At 46.2% G+C, this 19165-nt stretch overlaps 2 protein-coding genes across 3 annotated transcripts in view; one reads left to right on the top strand and one right to left on the bottom strand.

Annotated features, from left to right (window-relative positions):
* SLA2 (Src like adaptor 2) overlaps nt 1–11274 on the top strand; it is a 24870-nt gene extending 13596 nt beyond the window's left edge. Inside the window, exons 6-8 of the mRNA XM_058685514.1 lie at nt 7735–7884; nt 8749–8881; nt 9280–11274. Of these exons, the coding sequence (XP_058541497.1) occupies nt 7735–7884; nt 8749–8881; nt 9280–9445 (449 nt within the window). The 3' untranslated portion in view covers nt 9446–11274. The remainder of the gene's footprint in view (nt 1–7734; nt 7885–8748; nt 8882–9279) is intronic.
* RAB5IF (RAB5 interacting factor) lies at nt 10344–19165 on the bottom strand. Of its 2 annotated transcripts, XM_058685522.1 has the most exons (4): nt 18837–19156; nt 17170–17273; nt 12146–12275; nt 10344–10885 (listed from the first exon to the last, which is right to left on the bottom strand). In XM_058685522.1, the coding sequence occupies exons 1-4, from the start codon at nt 18948–18950 to the stop codon at nt 10844–10846; spliced, it is 390 nt and encodes a 129-aa protein (XP_058541505.1). In that variant the 5' UTR covers nt 18951–19156; the 3' UTR covers nt 10344–10843. The 2 variants fall into 2 exon arrangements, with proteins under 2 accessions (XP_058541505.1, XP_058541506.1); XM_058685523.1 differs by lacking the exon at nt 12146–12275 and having other exon boundaries at nt 18837–19165.

The raw sequence follows: 19165 nt of genomic DNA, 5'->3' as shown, positions 1-19165 counted from the left end.
TAAAATCATGCCCTGAGCCAAAGTCAAGAGTCAGAGGCTAAACTGCTCCTACCACCCAGGAGCACCCCCCGCCCCCCACCGGCCAAAAAAAAAAATCTTAAAGAAAAAAAAAAAAAAACCCAAATGCTGATCTAGACCTTGGCTGCAAGTTGGAATCATCTGCTTTATAAATTACTGATGCCTTGCACCCAACCCCCAGGGTTTCTGATTTAATGGGTCAGGGGTGTGGCCTATGCCCTAGAAGATGTAAAAGTCCCGCCAGGTGATTCTGATATGCAGCCAGGGTTGAGACCCTTTCATTTAGTGGATCTGGACCAGTGAGTGTTTGAAGTGAAATATAAGCAGAAAACTTCAAGGTGCATCACTGGGGTTGGGAGAAATATTGTTTCATCCTATTTTTGTTTTAAGTAATTTTAAGTGTGTCCTGGGTCACAGTGTAAAATTTCATACTATGGTTTGTAGTAAAAAAAAAAAAAAAAAGTTTGGCACTGCAGCTCTATGAGGCCTGAGTAACATCACAGAACATTGGTTCTCAGACATGAGTGTACAGGAATTGTCAGGGAAATTTCTTGACAATACAGACTCTTGGGCCCCTTCTGACTCTATTTACAGGGCTCAGAGGTCAGAAATCTTCTTCTTTCACAAGTTCTCTGAATGGTTCTTATGTTCTTTTAAGTTTGAAAACCCAGTTCTAATCTAGGGAAACCAGAATTAAGTAGTAAGGGACGATGTTTTTTTACATTTACATAATGCATATTGTCATATATAATAGTAATTAACTATTGATTGAGTGAATGTTATCAGGATTGGCTTTTCTTTGTGTCAAGGTCCAAACATACCTCTGGGAAGGGAATTTGAGTTTGTGTGTGGAACAAGGAGGGAGGCCTAGGGCCTGTGAGCTCCCAAGAACACTACTCAGAGTCTGGACAGAGGAGGGTGAGACCTCTCCACCTTCCCCAGAGTCCCTCTGGCACATCTATGTTCTAAACCTGGGGGAAATCATGGCAGGGCCCAAGTCAGGCCCCAAACCTTGGTATGTGAAGGGGCACTGATGACTCTGTGGAGGTCACAGGACTGCTCCAGAGGTCAGCACCAGGGTCAGCCCCAACAGCATTTTCCCCCTACCCCCTCACCTTTCTGCTGTCCTACTGTGTGTCTGTTCTGTGATGGGAACTGTGAGGGAGGTTGAGGATCAAGACATGCTTCCTGCCACTGAGGGGCTCACTTCTGTCTATTCTGTCAGCTGGGAAGCACTTGTTGAGCATCTCCTCTGAGTCAGGACTGCTAGATCATGGTTCCTATCCTCAGGCTGCAGACAGTGGAAAGTTCAAGGTGCAGCATCCCCAAGGCTATTAGCCTCTCAGAGGCCTCAGCAGATGAAGTTCAGGAGGTCCTGCTAGGTCCGCCTCCCCCCACAGCTTCCTATCTGATCCCTCATACCACTATGGACCTCACCCCACCTCCTGGTATCATAATCAGAACACCAGGGAAAACATGGTGCCTGACCCCAGAGGTCCCTGCAGGCCAAGATGTGACATTGGCTAATGAAGCTAGAGCTTTCTGGAATCCAGGACATTGTACCTCTCTTGCCTTTTTCCCAGTGGATCTCCCTTCAACCCCTGTACCCAGTTGTTGTTTTTTTTAAGTAGGCTCCATGCTGGACATGGAGCCCAATTCGGGGCTTGAACTCATGACCCTGAGATCAAGACCTGAGCTGAAATCAAGAGTTGGACACTTAACTGGCTGAGCCACTCAGGCGCCATCCCACCCCGACCACTTCTGTAGCTACTGTAAACTTATTATTATTTTTTAGGTTTATTTATTTATTTTGAGAGAGACAGAGACAGCATGAGTAGGGAAGGGGCAGAGAGAGGAGAAGACAGACAATCCTAAGCAGGCTCCATCCTGTCAGCATGGAACCCAATGTGGGGCTCAAACTCATGAAACCATGAGATCATGACCTGAGCTGAAACCAAGAGTCAGATGCTTAACTGACTGAGCCACCTAGGTGCCCCATAAACTTACTTCTTAAACAAACAAAAAAAAAAATGTATGTGGTCTAAGAGCACAAGAACTAAATATTTGAAATGAGGACCATAAAGGAAAATTCCAGCTGTGACATGTGTTAGCAGAACAGCACTTCTTTCCTAGAGTATAAAGATCTAATTACCTAGGTCTGGGCCCAGTGCAGTGCCGGCATACAGTAAGTGCTCAAAGAATGTATACTGAATAAGTGAATGAGTGTATGAATGGAAATTGAGGGGAGAGGAGAGGATGGAGAGCTGGGGTAGACTTTCCCCGAATACCATGTGTGCTCATAAATAGTGGTAGGCGCGCAAATAGTGGCAAACCCTCCTCCAGACTGCTTGTAATCATGGCTCTGCCCGCCATTTATCGCAGAGATTCATTCAATCATTCCACAAATGGATATTGTATGGTGACTCTGTGCCAACTATTCTAAGCAGCAGGGATGAAACAGTATAAAAAGCAGAATCCCTACCTACAATCCAGTTGGCAAAATGGGCAGTGAACAAATAAATAATAAAGTGTGTGATCATGGTAAGTACCACATAGAAACAATAAAGCAGCATAAGAGGAACAGGGTCATGGGACATGTGCAAGTATGCAAAGTCCTTGTGGTAGATGCATCCTCAGGAAGGGCAGGTGTACCCGGAAGCAGATCCAAGGTCACTGGGAGTCAGGTCATGCAGGGTGTTTCAGGGTGAGGACTTTGGTTCTCAGTAGGGGAGTGACATAACCTGATCCCTCCACTGCTGCTGAGAGGATTTGGGGGCGGGGTGATGAGGTGAAAGTGGGAAGCCACATGGGAAGTTGTTGCGGGTTCCTCCAGGGTGAGAAGTGGTTGGATTCTGGATTATGTTCTGAACGTAGGCAGTAGGGTTTTCTGTCAGGCTGTATGTGAGATGTGAGAATGGAAGCAGTGAGGTTGACTCCAGGGTTAGAGCTTAGTAACAGATGGCACAGTGCTGCTGTTTTTCTGAGATTGGAGGATAGAGGAAGGATAAATCAGAACCATCCTTCAGGAGGCTCATGAATGGTTATACGTGTTTTGGGGTGAGGGAGGGTTGAGGGACAGGCGATGGCAGAGCAGGACACAAAAGCACTGGTGCCTGGTCAAGCTTTGAGCTGGGGCTTCTCCCAGGCAGGGAAGGTGTTCTAGAGGGAAGTTGTCTGAACAAAACTGAGTTGTAGAAGAAAGCTGGTGGTTACTCAGGTGGAAGAGTGTTCAATATAAAAGGAACAGTGGGTGCAAAGGACCAGAGGCCTGATACAGGTTATTGGGTGCTTGCTACATGCCAGACACTGCTAAATGCTTTATGTGCTTCACCACTCAAATCCTTGAGGTGATCTGTGAGACTGGGAGAATCATTATTCCCCTTTACAGATGAAGAAACAGATCTGAGAGGTCAAACTATGTGCTTAGAGACACAGCTAGTGAGCATGGGAAAACAGGGGTGTTATAGCATGTGGCTGTGTTGTGAGCCCAGGGAATCTGAGTTCAAGTGGATATGTTCTGGAACTGGGAAAGAGCAGTAAGTATTTGGGACTGGCTGGGGTATGTAGTGAGAAGGAACAGCGGGATACCAGCACATAGGCCAGTCATAGATGGCACTGGTAGGTGACCTGTGTCCACAGTGAGTTATCAACCCCACATGGGATTGACAGAGCTTATTATCCCTGAGCCTATCAGCTAGATACTCAGTATACCTACCCTTACTGCTTTTAGTAACTATGGCGACAGTGACCAGCATGGAGTGGCTGGAGAATCTTGCAGAGCATATAGGAACTTGGTCACTTAGTTCAGCTGGGTTGATTGGCCTTGAGAGCTTATTCTCCAATATTTAGCCCTTTCCCAACCACAAGCCATTTTAGAGTCATAGCTCAGCTCCAGAAGATACTTTTTTTTTTTAAAGATTTTATTTTTAAGTAATCTCTATACCCAATGTGGGGCCAAAACTCACAACCCTGGGATCAAGAGTCATATGCTGTACTGACTGAGCCAGCCAGGCACCCCAAGAAAAGACAACAACTCTTCTTTTTCTTCTCCTTCTCCTTCTTCTCCTTCTTCTTCTTCTCCTCCCCCCTCCTCCTCCCCCTTCTTCTCCCCCTCCTCCCCTCTCCCCCTCCTCCTCCTCCCTCTCCTCCTCCTTCCTTCTTCTTCTTCTCCTCATCCTCCTCTTCTTCTCCTCTTCCTCCTCCTCCTCCTCCTTCCCCTCCTCCTTTTTTTGAGAGAAAAAAAGAAAGAAAGGGCACAAGTGAGCAAGGGGCAGAGAAGGAGGGAGGGAGGGAGAGAGAGAGAGAAAGAGAAAGATTACGAAGCAGGGCACACCAGAAGTGGGGCTTGTGTTTTACCCAAAGTAGGGCTTATGTTCACCTAAAGCAGGGCTCGAGCTCACCTGAAGTGGAGTTCAAGCTCACCCCAAGCAGGGCTTGAGCTCACTGGATGTGGGACTTGAACTCATGAATGGTGAGATCATGACCTGAGCCAAAGTAAGATGCTTAACAACTGAACCACCCAGACACACAAGAAGAGACTCTTCTTAAAGGTACAACAGTCAAGGGGCCCTCAGAGTCAGGCAGAGAATAAGGAAAAGGAAGCAGAGAACTTACTCCACACTTTTTTTTAAAGCTTACTTATTTATCTTGAGAGAGAGAGAGAACGTGTGGGGGAGGAGCAGAGAGAGAGGGAGAGAGAGAGAGAAAATCCCAGACTCCATGCTGACAGTGTGGAGCCTGACCAGGGGCTTGAACTCATGAACTGTGAGGTCATGACCCGAGCCAAAAACAAGAGTCAGATGCTTAACTGACTGAGCCACCCAGGGGCCTCACACTTCTTGATGTATATGGATTTTGTATCCTATAGCCTTGCTAAATTCACTTAATAGTTGTAGTAGCATTTTTGTGTTTTAAGATTTTATTTTTAAGTAATCTCTGTACCCAACATGGGGCTCAAACTCACAACCCCGAGATCAAGAGTCTCATACTCTACCAACTCTACTATCACCCCACTAGTTGCTTTTTTGTAGATTCCTTAGGATTCACTACGTACATGATCATATTATCTATAAGTACAGTTTACTTGTTTTCCAATCTGTATACCTTTTATCTCTTTTTCTTGCCTTATTGCACTGGCTAGGACCTCTAGTACGATAATGAAGTGGTGAGTACACTCTTGCTTTGTTCCCAATCTTAGAAGGAAAAATTCAGTCTTTCTTATTAAGTATACCTATAGATTTTTGCAGATACTCTGTCAGTTTGAAAGTTGTCTTCTATGGTAGGCAGAATAATAGCCCCTCAGAGTTTTCTAGGTCCTAATCTCTGGAATTTATGAATATATCACCTTACATTGTAAAAGGGAGTTTGTAGATGTGATTAAATTGAATATTTTGATGTAGGAAGATTGTCGTAGGTTATTCAGATGAGCCCAGTGAAATCACAAGGGTCTTTCAATTTTTTTTAATGTTTATTTTTGAGAGAGAGAGAGAGACAGAGTATGAGTGGGGGATGGGCAGAGGGCAAGGGAGACACAGAATCCGAAGCAGGCTCCAGGCTCTGAGCCGTCAGCACAGAGCCTGATGGGGGGCTCAAACCCACGAACTGAGAGATCATGACCTGAGCCAAAGTTGGACGTTCAACTGACTGAGCCACCCAAGCACCCACAAAGGTCTTTATGAGAGAGGCAGAAGCATCAGAGTTTGAAATAGATTGGAGATGAATGTTATACTGCTGGCTTTAAAGATGGAGAAAGCGTCCTGAGCTAAGGGATGCAGGTGGCTTCTAGAAACTAGAAAAGCAAAAAATGGATTATCCTCTAGAGTTGCAGGAGAAACACAGGCCTGCTGACACCTTGATTTAGTTCAGGGAAACACATTTCAGATTTATAACCTCCAGGACTATAAGATAATAGATTTGTGTTGTTTTAAGCCAGTGAATTTGAGGTAATTTGTTATAGCAACAATAGGAAACTATTGTATCAGTTTTGGTGATTTGTGCCTTTTAAGGAATTTGTCCATTTCATCCAATTTGTACAATTTTTACTGGCATGAAGTTGTTCATAGTATGCCCTTATTTTTCTTTTAATGTATTTTTGTAGGATCCTTAGTGGTGGCCCCTCTTCATTCTTTTTTTTAATGTTCATTTATTGATTTTGAGAGAGAGCGAGAGTGAGTGAGCGAGCAAGAGAGAGCATGCACATGAGTGAGGGAGGGGCAGAGAGGCAGGGGGAGAGAGAGAATATCCTAAGCAGGCTCCATGCTGTCAGCACAGAGCCTGATGTGGGGCTCGAACTCACAGACCATGAGAGCATGACCTGAGCCGACATCAAGAGTTAGATGCTTAACCAACTGAACCACTCAGGTACCCCTCTTATTATTATTTTTTTAATGTTTATTTATTTTGAGAGAGAGAGAGCGAGAGGGGCAGAGGGAGAGGGAGAGAGAATCCCAAGGAGTCTCCATGCTCAACGGAGAATCCCAAGAGGGGCTCAGTCTTAGATCATGACCTGAGCCGAAATCAAGAGGGAGACACTTAATTGCTGAGCCACACGGGTGCCCCTAAAGATTTTATTTTAATTTATTATTTTAAAAAATTTTTAAAGTGTTTATTTATTTTTGAAAGAGACAGAGACAGAATGCAAGTGGGTTGGGGCAGAGAGAGAGGGAGACACAGAATCTGAAACAGGCTCCAGGCTCTGAGCTGTCAGCACAGAGCCCAACGTGGGGTTTGAACCCACGAACCGTGAGATCATGACCTGAGCCGAAGTTGGACGCTCAACTGACTGAGCCACCCAGGCGCCCCTGAATTTTAAGTAGAATCATGCTGAATGTATGCTTCTGTGACTTGTGAATGTATGTTTCTGCTCATTTTTAGTATTTTTCTATGCTTAACATGTGTAGTGGTTATTAACTTTTACTGCTGTATATTATTACCATTCTGGTGTATGCATATAGGCTGTTTGAAGTTTGGGGACTTTTCCAAACAATGCTGCTATGAATATTCTTGTTCATGTATTTCTTTTTTATTAATTTTTAAGTACTTATTTATTTTTGAGAGGGAGGGTGTGAGCACGTGGGGGAGGGACAGAGAGAGGGAGATAGAGGATCTGAGGCCAGCTCTGCACTGACAGCAGCAGAGAGCCTGATGAGGGGCTTGACCTCATAAACCGTGAGATGACCTGAGCTGAAGTCAGACGCTTAACTGGCTGAGCCACCCAGGGGTCCCATTTGTTCATGTATTTCTAAGGTAACATGCTAGGATGAAATGGCTGGTTGTGAGGAGCATGTTCAACTAGTTAATGTCGACTGTTTCCAAAATGGCTTGTATTAAATTATCTTTCCACCAGCAGGGTAAGAGTTCCTCCTTCTGCACGTCCTTACTGACCTCTAAATCTGACATCTACAGACATGTTTTCACATTCTAACATTTTTGCCCACCCAAGTCTTTATAATAACAGCCAATACTTAATGTTCACGTAAACTGTGCCAGGCTCTGTCCTGAGCGCTGTGTGAATGGTCTCACTTTATCCTCACAAGAGCCCTATCGAGTAAGAATGTGTGGTCATTTATGGCCAAGAGAGCAAGTCTTTGTCCCTCCCCTGCCAACTTCCCTCTGTCTGGACCTGGTAGCCTTTCTCATCTCTTCCTTGTCCCAATTTGGACTGGGCTGGGTCCCAGCAGGGCCTCAGTCCTGCCTCGAACCCTTTTTCCTCCTCAGGCTTTTATTCCCTGTCAGTCCGCCTCAGCCGCCCTGCATCCTGGGACCGGATCAGACACTACAGGATTCAGCGCCTTGATAATGGCTGGCTGTACATCTCACCACGCCTCACCTTCCCCTCACTCCAGGCCTTGGTGGACCATTACTCTGGTACAGCCTTTCCCTTTTTCCATTAGACTGGCACGTGGGGTAGACAGTTGTACCTTTGCACACTTTACTTGCTGGAGAATATGCAGACAGGCAAAAGAGGGGCCTTCCCATCTTCATGCCAGTTCCTGTGCCAAGAACTTAGGCTGGGGGCTCTATCTTCATCCCATGCCCTGACAGAGACACGTGGACCTCCCATGTCAACATGCACCAATACCTCACCTACCACTATGGTTCCGAGTCCAAGACCCCAGTGTTGAGCACAGTTCTCTCCACAGGAACTAGGCCCCAAGCTGTTGCTATTGTGCAATTCAGTTGATTCTTAGCATTTCCTGGTGCCTGTCCTGTTACAGGGACTGGAGGATACAGCCACTAGGGCAGTGTCAAAGGGGCAGAAAGACCACTCCTGGGAAAACTGATCAGGGGTTTCCTAGAGGGTGGGTCCATGCAGTAGATACTGACAGGACAAGTAGAGATTAAGCATTCTCTAGCTTTTTTCCCAAAGTACTTTCCTAACCAGAAACTGGCACTCTAAGAGGTCCATCAACCTACCCAACTAGTCTTCTAAAACCTAGCCCAGAATGACCTCTGATTGCATCTCAGCCCCCAGATCAACAGCTTGAGGCTTACGCCTGTCACTTTAAAATGTAACGTGTGCCCCAACATGAGGCTTTAACTCATGACCCTGAGATCAAAAGTCACGTGCTCTCTACCTACTGAGCCAGCCAGCCCCCCAACCCGCCTCCCGCCATTCTTTTTTGATTATTCCCCTACCTGCCAAATGAGGAAAGTGGTCAGGGTGGGGGTTGTTAGGGAGGAAACTAGGGCTGGAGTCAGCCATATCAAGGGTCTACGTCTCTTTCTCAGAGTTGGCGGATGACATCTGCTGCCTACTCAAGGAGCCCTGTGCCCTGCGGAGGGCTGGCTCACTCCCTGGCAAGCCTATACCCCCACCTGTGATTGTGCAGAGGACACCACTCAATTGGAAAGAGCTGGACAGGTAAGGGGACCTCACAGCATGAAGGCAGAACAAAGGAGACAGAAGTACCCACCCCTGGAAACTCACAACCCCAAATGAGCTGGTCACCTTCAGGGACACCTGGGAACCAGTGAGTTACCTCGTAGAGACCAGGCCAGGCTCACCAGGACTGTAGGGGGACTGGCAGGAAGGAGAAAGAAGGAGTGGATATAGGGCATGACCAGACACCAGAGATGGCCAGGATGGAAGGTCAGGCAAGATGGCGTACAACAGAAAGCACCAGTCCTGAGTGGAGGAGTCAAGCTGGGGCTTTAAGTGACAGGGAGCCACTGTGAGTTTTCAGGTGGTGAAAATTTGAACTGTGTGGGGAGCAAGGGAAGACAAGGCTCCTTGACCCAACTCTCTTCCCCTCTCCACAGTTCCCTCCTGTTCTCTGAAGCACCTGGCACAGGGGAGGCCTCCCTCCTCAGTGAGGGACTCCGGGACGCCCTCAGCTCCTACATCAGCCTGACTGATGACAGCTCCTTGGATGATGCCAGGGACCAAAGCAGAGACCAAAAGGGAATCCAAGGCTGCGACACCTAGACTCCCAGCTCAGCTCAGCTCAGCCGGAGCATTCAAGGCAATCCAGGGTCCCACCTATATCCTCTTTCAGCCCTAAGAAGTCACTTAACCTTCTCCCAGTGCCATGAACCCACCTGTAACCTCTAGTTCAAATATAGACCAGCTGAGAATAGGGACAGGGCTCCGAAGAGACTAAACCTCTGGGGTTTGACCCAGTCAGTACCTGAGTTTGGGATTTCCAGTACCATCTTCCACCCCTGCCTGTTGAGTCCCCTTCTATACCTCCATAGCCCCACCCACGAGGTAGAAACCACCACTAGCATCAAGAAAAAAAAAAATCATTTAAAGAGAATTTACATGTGTCAGAATACCATACCTCAGAAGGTAGGATTATAGCCTAGAAGGGACAGGAAAGCAGAAGGGATGGATATCTTACCCAGCAACAGAATCCAGGATGTCCAGCCCTTATCTGGCCCCCAGAACAAAGAGGACCTCTGACAGTCCAAGTTGTCAAACAGCCCCATCAAGCCTCTTCTCCAGATAGTCCTAGCTCTGAGTTCTTTCGTTTTGTGGCTTATCATTTGAACCTGCCTAAGCTTTCCTGGCTACAATGGCCTTGCCATCTTGTGGCCAAATGCAAAATGGCACCTTCTGGGCCTAGCACACTGTAGTGAGGTCAGTCATGTCTCTCAGTGCAGGACCCCAGGGGTATCAGAAGTCGGTAAGCCTCTCTCCACAAAGCTAAGGCCACAGCCTACACCAACTCTAGCCCCTCACTTCCCTGCTGCCCATTAAGGAAAAGAGGCCTGGCTGGAGCTGCTATAGGAGCAGGGAGAAGAGGAAGGGGAATGGGAATGGAGGGCAGGGTTTGGAGGCAAGAGATTAGGTGGGAAAGGCTTTAACAGGTATCACCAACAGATTCTCAATTAAAGATTTGATTTATTCAAGTATCTGAAAACATTCTACAATGGAAATTGTTATTAGATGGTGCCTGTACTGTGCTATGGACCACGCACATACTGCCATACTGTTTTCAGAAGACTTGAAATGCCACTGATAGTTTAAAAACTGTACACGCGATGGAGAAGTGAGGAAGACAATGTTTCATCCGGATCCAGAGGTGTATCAAATTGAACGACAGCTCCAGTCAGCAAACAGGTGTTTCATGATGATATCCAAGAAGAAATGGTTGGTGATGGACAATTCAGAAATGCTTCCCCAAAAGGTGGATGGTTCTTTAAAAAGTTTCAGATCACAACCCTTGCAGAGAACACTGACGCCCGACGCGCTGATTCTTGGTCCAAGAAACATGGGTCTTTCAGGTTCCACATGGCTGGGGCGCCCCTACAATCATGTTTCTGTGCTGTAACTAGGAGGGTCCTTTGGACCAGACAGAGAGCGGGTGGGATCTGTATACCATCAGTCATAGTGGATGGCAGTGTAAAAAATGATCCAAATGACCTAGAGAGGAGACAAGCAATGTTTATAAGTCATCTGGCTCCACATGGGCCCCTATTCCACAAAACCAAAATGGCAAAGAATGTGTTGTGCATGGTGGGCTTCCCAGGGGCTATCCAATGCAATCTGCCTGAAAGCCCAAATAATCTCACTGAAATCAAGCTGTTTCTAACAGAGCCCAGGACAACCCACCAGTGCTCCAAAAGGGACCGTGGACAAGCTTCTCTTTCAACTGAAGAGCAACTGGAGCACCAGAAGTGGAGTTACAGATGTGGAAATGATACAGGTAAAGCAGACTATACTGCCAGTGTTAGGATCAGCAACAAATGTGAAAAACAAACCACCATCATACCCTGTCAGCTTCCTATCAAATAAACAGATTCTCAAAACTAGCTAGCTGTTCACTGCAATCTCCTGTGGCCTTTATTTTATATATATATATACGCACACACATGCACATGCGCCTAGGCACCCCCACCCAGAGATTTTGATTTGGATTTGGACCAGAATCTAACATTTTTTTAAAAAATTAACTTTTGAGATATAATTCATATTTCATAAAGTTCACCTTTAAAAATATGTAATACAAAAATAAAGTATACAATACAGAGGTTTCTAGTATATTCAGAATTGTGCAAAGATCACCACTAACTGATTCTGGAACACTTTAATCACCCTCAAAAGAAAACCTGTTTCCATTATCAGTTACTTCTCATATCCCTGCCCCCCACCCCACCCCTCCACCACTGGCAACCACTAATCTAATTTTATCTGTATGGCTTTGCCTATTCTGGACATTTTTTATAAATGGAGTCATGTAACATGTTTTGTGTCTGGCTTCTTACACTTAGCATAATGTTTTCAAAATTCATCAAAGTTGTACTTGCAAGTACTTTATTCCTCTTTATGGTCTAATACTATATAAATATACAATATTTTATTTGTTGATCAGGTAATGGTTGTTTGCGCTTTTCAGCTATTATGAATAAGGCCATAAATATATTTTTAAATGTTTCCCAGTTTCTACTATGCAGCCAGAGTTGAGAATCAGATGTCGAAACTGATGATTGGCCCTGATACCACAAGACTACACTGTACCACACCTAATCTTTTTAGACAACATGACTCACTAAAAGACATGCCCTCTCATCCCTGGAGCCTTTTGAAAAATGGTGCCACAATCAATCACAAAGTATAATCTAATCAGTGTGATCCCCTTGAGAAACAACAGGATTTGCTCTGTTATCTGTCAGCTACACATACCATGAACAAGGCAAAAGATGTCATAAACCCTTCCTTCGTGAGCTCCCATGTGCCACCATATTCTTCCTCATCTATCTGTAGGTAGTTGCTGAAGTAGAGGTACAGGACTCCCGCATTGATCAGGCAGAATCTGGAGGGGGAGGACAAGCACCAAACACAAACTGTGAGTTCAGAAGACTCAGAATTCCTACTACCACAGTCCAGCCTTACCAGGACACTCCCTGTTGCACAGTTTACTATCTGTATCATGGGGGCAAGTGAAATAATACATGAGAACACCTAGGCCCTCAATGGAGCTGCCCAGTGGTTGAGCTAGAGACATAAAGCAACTTTTTTTTAATTGCCCAGCAAAAAAAAAATCTTTAAAAAATTTTAAAGAACATAAAAGTTCTCCAAGCCCTCTCAGAGTAAGAGAAGGGTAGCTGAACAATCCCAAATACAACTAGTAGCTGACACGGGCCTCCAAGTAGCTCCAGCTAGGGTGGGGGTGGCCATGGGACAAACAGACTGCTGCTTCATGGCCTAGTGGAGCAAGTAAGCATGCTAAAGCAGCTCCTGCATTAATTCCCAATGGGAAACAATTTCTGGATATCCACTGTCTGCTACTGCACTTGATGCAGAGGTGAAATTGACAGTTCCTGCCCTCCCTTAGCTATCTACTTAGGGGCCCAAAACAGCAGTAAGCATGGAACTGAAACCAAAGGTTTGTGTGCACTTCCAGGAAGATCTTTGACCCCTGTATTTTATTATTTAACACTTAACAGACTGAGCCACCCAGGCATCCTTCATATTTTATTTGACAAATGAAGCACTTAGAATGCAGTAAGGTATAATGTATCACCCCGCTCTACTGATCTCTTGGTACAATGATCACGTAAAACTAATTTTCATAAAATGTGCTCCAGGCACATTGCTCCTGAAGGCTACCGTGGAAAAATGCGGAGAACTGGTCCCTCCTAATGGATGAAGAATGGGCTGGTGCGGGGCAGGGCTGTGTGATGATGCTGAGGAGTAGAAGGGGTACGGGGCAGACCCTGAGGCTATTTTAGCAAGGCGGGCTGAGATAGGGTATACATACATCAGAAGTCTAGTTTGGTTTTGTTTTTTTTAAAGATTTTAAGTAATCTCTACACCCAACCTCAGGCTTGAACCCACAACCCTGAGATCAAGAGGTGCATGCTGTACTGGCTGAGTCTGCCAGGTTCCTCAGAAGTCTAGTTTGTGAGTAGTTAAAGAGTATGGGCTTCCTCCTGAGTGGAAGGAACAGGAACTAGGAAAGTGGTTTAGACTTGTACCATGTTTTAGGACTTGAGCACAAATAAAATCTGAGGACAGGGACTGGGAAGATGGCTGAATGAGGCGGCAAAAGACCCAAAGGCTTCAAGCCTAAGGGTCTGGGAGTATAATACAATGGTTCTAGTAACAGAAGCAGGGAGTCAGGAAGAACAGAAGGTTTTTCTTGGATTTCATACAAAATACAGTCCTTGGCTTGACCATGTTGTAGGCACATCCTTGTCTTCTGCCAGAAATCTTGAGACCCAGCCAATCTGGCTGCCTCCCTCTGTCAGGAGTTTCATTTTGGACAGGCAGTTAGTGGTTCCAGAGATTACTAATGGGACTAAGAGACATCACTGTGGGACTCAGCTTAATAAGCTAGGGCTGGAGAATGACTGAGACTCATTGAGAGTCTCTGGCTGTAAAAGTGGTTGCTTAGTGACATGAGATAGGGAAATATAAGGAAAAGAGGAGATAAGGAATGACAGAAAAGAGCTAGCATGGGCCCTGTCTTCCAAGGATCACACACTAATAGCAAGTCACAGAAACAAAGGCATTTAAATGTCTGGTGGTCACAGGAGAGGGGTCTGGAAAGGACTAGAGGGGCTCAAACTGAGCTCCAAGGATGGGCATAAATCCTATATTGTAAACGAGGGACGGAACTACACAGCAGATGTGTAGAAAAAGAAATTAATCTGCTGGTTTGGGGGTGGAGGGAAAACATTATAAAGACAACACTCCAATGCATTTTTAAAACTCTATCCTAAAAATTCCCATTGGAATTTTAACAAAATAATGATCTCTAAGAAATACCTGACTTGAGGGCTGGGAGGCTACACAACAACAGTAGTGTATGACACACTGTTGTGTTGACACAACAACAGTATATGACCCTGCTTTCAAGGACTAGTGGGAATTAATTTGTTTTAAAAAAATTTTAAGAAGCATTCATTGAGCACCTATTAATCATGATGCCAGGCTCTATAAGAGACAGGCAGGAAGGGATGGATAGTGCTCCTCTCAGATGATGCAAAACCTCAGCAACAGCAGAATGCTCACTGAGTTCTCAGGCAAATTATAATAAGAACAGAGGAAATGGTTTTACCTTAATGTGCCCTAACTGGTGGCCACACCAGAAATGAAGAGAAGCCAAGGTGAGGTCCAGAGGGCAGTCAAGGCAAGAAGTGGAGGAGAGGGTCACCAGAATGGAGCACCAAAGCAGTCCTGCCCTAAGCCCTGGCAACTGCGTCAGACAGATGGAAGAGAGGGAATGTGTGGAAAAATCAACGTCCTTGGTCCCTTTCCAAGAGCAAGGAAAAAGGTGCCAACCAAGGCGGGGGGGATTCGTTTAGAGTGAGAGAAACTGGCTCTGGCAGGACAGCATGGGACCGAACCCCATGAAACAGGCAGTCCTCAGAAAGCGGCACTATGGGTGAGCCACTCCAAGGTGAATTCATTCTCAAACACCTACTTTCCTTTTTTCTCAGCAGCCATTTTTAGCACTTTGTAAAGCTAATCATAAGATTGCAGTGAACCATTTATGGAGTGCGTATGATGTACTAAGCAGTACATTTAGGAATTTACTTGCATGACCTCATTTAGTTTACACATCATTCTTATGAGGAAGAGACTTTTATTACCCCCTCTTAATGATGAGAGAATAGAGTCTGAGAGGTGAGACCAAAATTATACAGCTTGAATGTAGCAGAGCTAGAACCTGAATACATAACTTTCTACAGTTAGAGACCTCTGATCAGCTTAACTCATCTGCCACAGTGAAAAGGATACTAGACTAACTCTGGTCTTTGTTATATTCCCAGATTGGGTGACTTCAGAGAAGTCTCTTAGGAATCCTGCAAAACTAGACAGGGGCAAAGAATCTGAACCACTTTTATCCTCTCCTAGAAAAGTGGCCTTGGGAAGGTGAGAGACTTCTTGCCTTTAGACTGCCTTCCCCCTTGCTCTGGCGTTTTATCTTCACTGCCTTTTCTTTAACAGAAAGCTCAAATGGGATGACGTGTATCTATATACCTCCTCTAATCTGGGAAAATCTCTATGGACCCTAGATCCTGTGTCTCCTCACCCTCACTCCGAACTCATCAGGTGTCCACTCCAGCAAAGTTAGGCAGAGCATAACATAAACTCTTAACTCCTTTCCTTGGACAAATGCTGTGCTCAGTATCATGAATCAAAAACCTTCTTAGTTAGAAGAGGAGAATGTACATTCCTTTTGGGTCATCTTCTGAAAAGACAAGGAACTCAAATGAGTTTGAAATCTGTTTCATCCTTTTCACCTAGGATGAGGGATTAAGAGATGTGATCACCTCTAAAACAACCAGTTTGATTTTCCATGAGTAAGGATCACAGTTTCTACTTCCTGTGTGAAAAAAAAAAAGCTCACAGTCCTACCCATCCATTTCCTACTATAGTTTACCCACAATTCCTATCTTCAGACAACTCCCACACATCCTTTTAATTCAAGCTGGCGGGCATGTGTACTCGTCACTTTCAGTGGCTTGTTAACAGGCTGAGTCAAGACCACGGGCAGTGTCAGGCGTGCTGCCAGTGGTCACAGGAGCACAGTAAAAGGTGGAGGGCCCAACCTCCTCCTTTTTCACTATCTTTAGAAAGTAAGGATCTGAGGGGCACCTGGGTGGCTCAGTCGGTTAAGCGTCCAACTTTCGCTCAGGTCATGATCTCACCGCTCCTGAGTTCGAGCCCCATGTCGAACTCTGTGCTGATAGCTCGCAACTCAGATCCTGCTTCAGATTCTATCTCCATCTCTCTGCCCCTCTCCCGCTTGTGTTCCCCGCCCCCTCTCTCTCAGATATAAATAAAAAATTATTTAAAAAAAACAACTTAAAAGTAAGGATCTGAAACAACTGTTGCCAAAGCCAAGATCCAGGACATCCAGCGCAGTGCCAGGTATAAGGGAGTGGTCATCAAGTACAGAAGTTCCTCTACCTTCCAAATTTCCATAGGTACAAAGGTCATGCCAGAACTAGAAACTTGCCACCAACAGGTAATGTGGTAGCCTCTTGTGTGATCACTTTGGACCCATGAATAAATGGACTGGTCCAGCCTTCAGAAAGGTAACATATCTGGGGCGCCTGGGTGGCGCAGTCGGTTAAGCGTCCGACTTCAGCCAGGTCACGATCTCGCGGTCCGTGAGTTCGAGCCCCGCGTCAGGCTCTGGGCTGATGGCTCGGAGCCTGGAGCCTGTTTCCGATTCTGTGTCTCCCTCTCTCTGCCCCTCCCCCGTTCATGCTCTGTCTCTCTCTGTCCCAAAAATAAATAAAAAAAAAAAAAAAAAAAGAAAGGTAACATATCTAAGTTAAGATGCTCCAGGCCTACTGAACTGAGGAGTGTTGCACTAGACCTATGAGTGCCATCATGGGGCCATTTTTTTTGCTTTTGTCACCTCACACATAGTCATTATAAAACAAAAACAAAAACACACCTCCAAAGTAGCAATAGCCTTTTCCCTAAAAAGGAAACAAATCTATATTTGAAAAGAAATGATGTCATGAAGGGGCACCTGGGTGGCTCAGTCAGTCATGCATCTGACTCTTAATTTCAGGTCAGGTCATAATCTCCTGGTTCATGGGGTCAAGCCCCGTGTCAGGCTCTGTGCCCACAGCGCCCCTCTCTGCCCTTCCCCAACTTGCGCTTTCTCTCAAAATAAATAAACTTAAAAAAACAAAACAAAAGATACAATGAAAATGCCAAGATACCCAGCCAAGACTTACCCTGCTATTCCCAAGAAACCTCGCAAAGGTAACACTCCCCAAATTACACCTAGGACCACAGCAATGATCTGTCGGAACCAGTAGATCACATCTAAAAATTCGTCCTGTAGAAAAGAAAGAGAATGAATGTGTTATGTGTTCTTAGTGGGTGCCACATGAGAGCCTTCTGTAATAGGTGAGAAATAAAAAAGCTTGCTGCTAAACATATCTTCTGGAGACATTTCTCCAAGAGCAATGGTATGCAGTTTTCTGATCCTCACCTCTTATACTAAAACATGGTTTTTTAAAAAAGAATACATTTAGTTATTTTAAGTGATGAATTCCAGGGCCTGTGTGCTAAAAAATTTTTTTAGAAAAATTACTATTTTTAGAAGCTTAAAAAATGAAATGGCTTGTGATGAAATGGCTGTGGTAACTGTCCTACTGGCCACAGAAAACTCTTATCTGATCCTTGGAGGAGAGACCTAGACAGACTATTCACAGGCAGACGGGCTAATTGTTAATCTACTCAGCACCATCTTCCTGCACCCTGAATTCTAAGTCACAAAGAAGGGTTGGAAACAAAAGTGCTAAAGGCAGGTGCCAGCATATCTAATTTTCATACAAGGACGTCGAAGACTCAGGTTTCTGACCTGCCCCAGACTGCAGAAACCGGTCCTTGTACGAGGAAAGAAAGAAATGACACAGCAGATCAGAAACGTTTTACAAGAGCTGGGCAGGGCTGGGGGCAGGCCAAGGGCACCTTCAGGAAGTACCTCCCATCCCCCCTTACAGGAACTCCAGGAAGGAAAACCCGCCTCATCAGTCCAGAAAAATAAGGGAAAGATTGCAAATATAATGTACTTTTCAGGCCAACTGGAATCAAGCTGTTTGTGATGGTCCCTTCCTGATCAAGAAGCGGAGTTGGGGAGTACCTACACTCAGATCTTTTGAAAGTGTGACCAGTGAAAATTGTCTTGAAGCCCCAACCATTCCTCACACACATTTGGCGGTTTCCCCCTCTATCCCTCTCCTTCTCTCTTTCTCTCTCTCTCACACACACACACACACACACACACTCACTCACCTCTGAGAAGTGGTCTTAATCTCCTCTCTCCCAATTATGCAGGCATTCAGTTTTTCTCATTAATAAAAAAGCAATGGCAATAGGCCTTATTACGTGCTAAACGCTTTAATGCACTACGGTACCCGCTTCAGAGCTGTTCTGAGAATTGAGGGAGATAATGCATGGAGAGCACCCGGCAGAAAATATTTAGTAGAGGACTGTTACCGTTACTATTCGTGGTAACGACCATATTTAGTTAATTCGGAGAAGACAAGCCACTTACTGAAGATCCTACTGGGAGTAAAAGGCGGAGATCGAATTCAGAAGCTCACTCTCACCATTCAGGCACACGCCCTGCCCGCGGGTGGCAACTCCGCTGTTTCCCGCGTGACCCAGGCGGCTTCACCCTTAAACCACTCCGCGGTGAGTTCCGAGCCCGGCTGTCAGGCCCTGGCCCGCCAAGTTCGCCCCGACACCCTTGGGCCACCCGCTCCCCGCTCCGCAACACCCCAAACACTCAGCCGCGCCCGGACCGGAGACAGGGGCAGGCTCGGGCCTGTCCATTCGGCCCCGAGTCCCAGCCGGCTCCTCGAACCTGCGCCCTCGCCAGGTCGCATCGCACCTTGTCCTCCCAGGCCGCGTCGCTCCGCAGCACCTTGCTCCAAACAGAGACTTTGAGGGCCCCGTTGGCCAGCTGCGGCTGAGGCGGCTCCTCCTTTCGCCGCCCGCCGCTCATCCTCCCGTCGCGCCGCCCGGGCCGGGCCTGGGGCGCGCGGGCCAGGCCAAAAGGAGTCGGGGTCTGGGGTCTCGGGTCACGGCGCGCGGGGCGGCGGTAGCAGCGACAGAACCAGCGACTGGGTTCGGCGGCGCGCTGCGGCCGTCCTCACTTGGCCAGGACGCCGGCTCTGCTCGCTCACTCAGCCAAGACCTGGCGCGGCGGTGGGGGAGGAG

Source organism: Neofelis nebulosa, chromosome 9 (assembly GCF_028018385.1).
Source record: "Neofelis nebulosa isolate mNeoNeb1 chromosome 9, mNeoNeb1.pri, whole genome shotgun sequence".
Lineage (NCBI taxonomy): Eukaryota > Metazoa > Chordata > Mammalia > Carnivora > Felidae > Neofelis > Neofelis nebulosa.
This window is presented reverse-complemented; position numbering and strand designations above follow the sequence as displayed.

What these genes read in the sequence shown, in the direction of transcription:
- RAB5IF (XM_058685523.1), bottom strand. Translation starts at nt 18,950, where the DNA reads ATGAGCGGCGGGCGGCGAAAGGAGGAGCCGCCTCAGCCGCAGCTGGCC. An exon ending in ACGCGGCCTGGGAGGACAAG is followed by an intron (nt 17,274 to 18,836) that starts GTGCGATGCGAC and finishes TCTTTTCTACAG; the next exon opens with GACGAATTTTTAGATGTGAT. An exon ending in GGTTTCTTGGGAATAGCAGG is followed by an intron (nt 10,886 to 17,169) that starts GTAAGTCTTGGC and finishes TCTCCTCTCTAG; the next exon opens with GTCATTTGGATCATTTTTTA.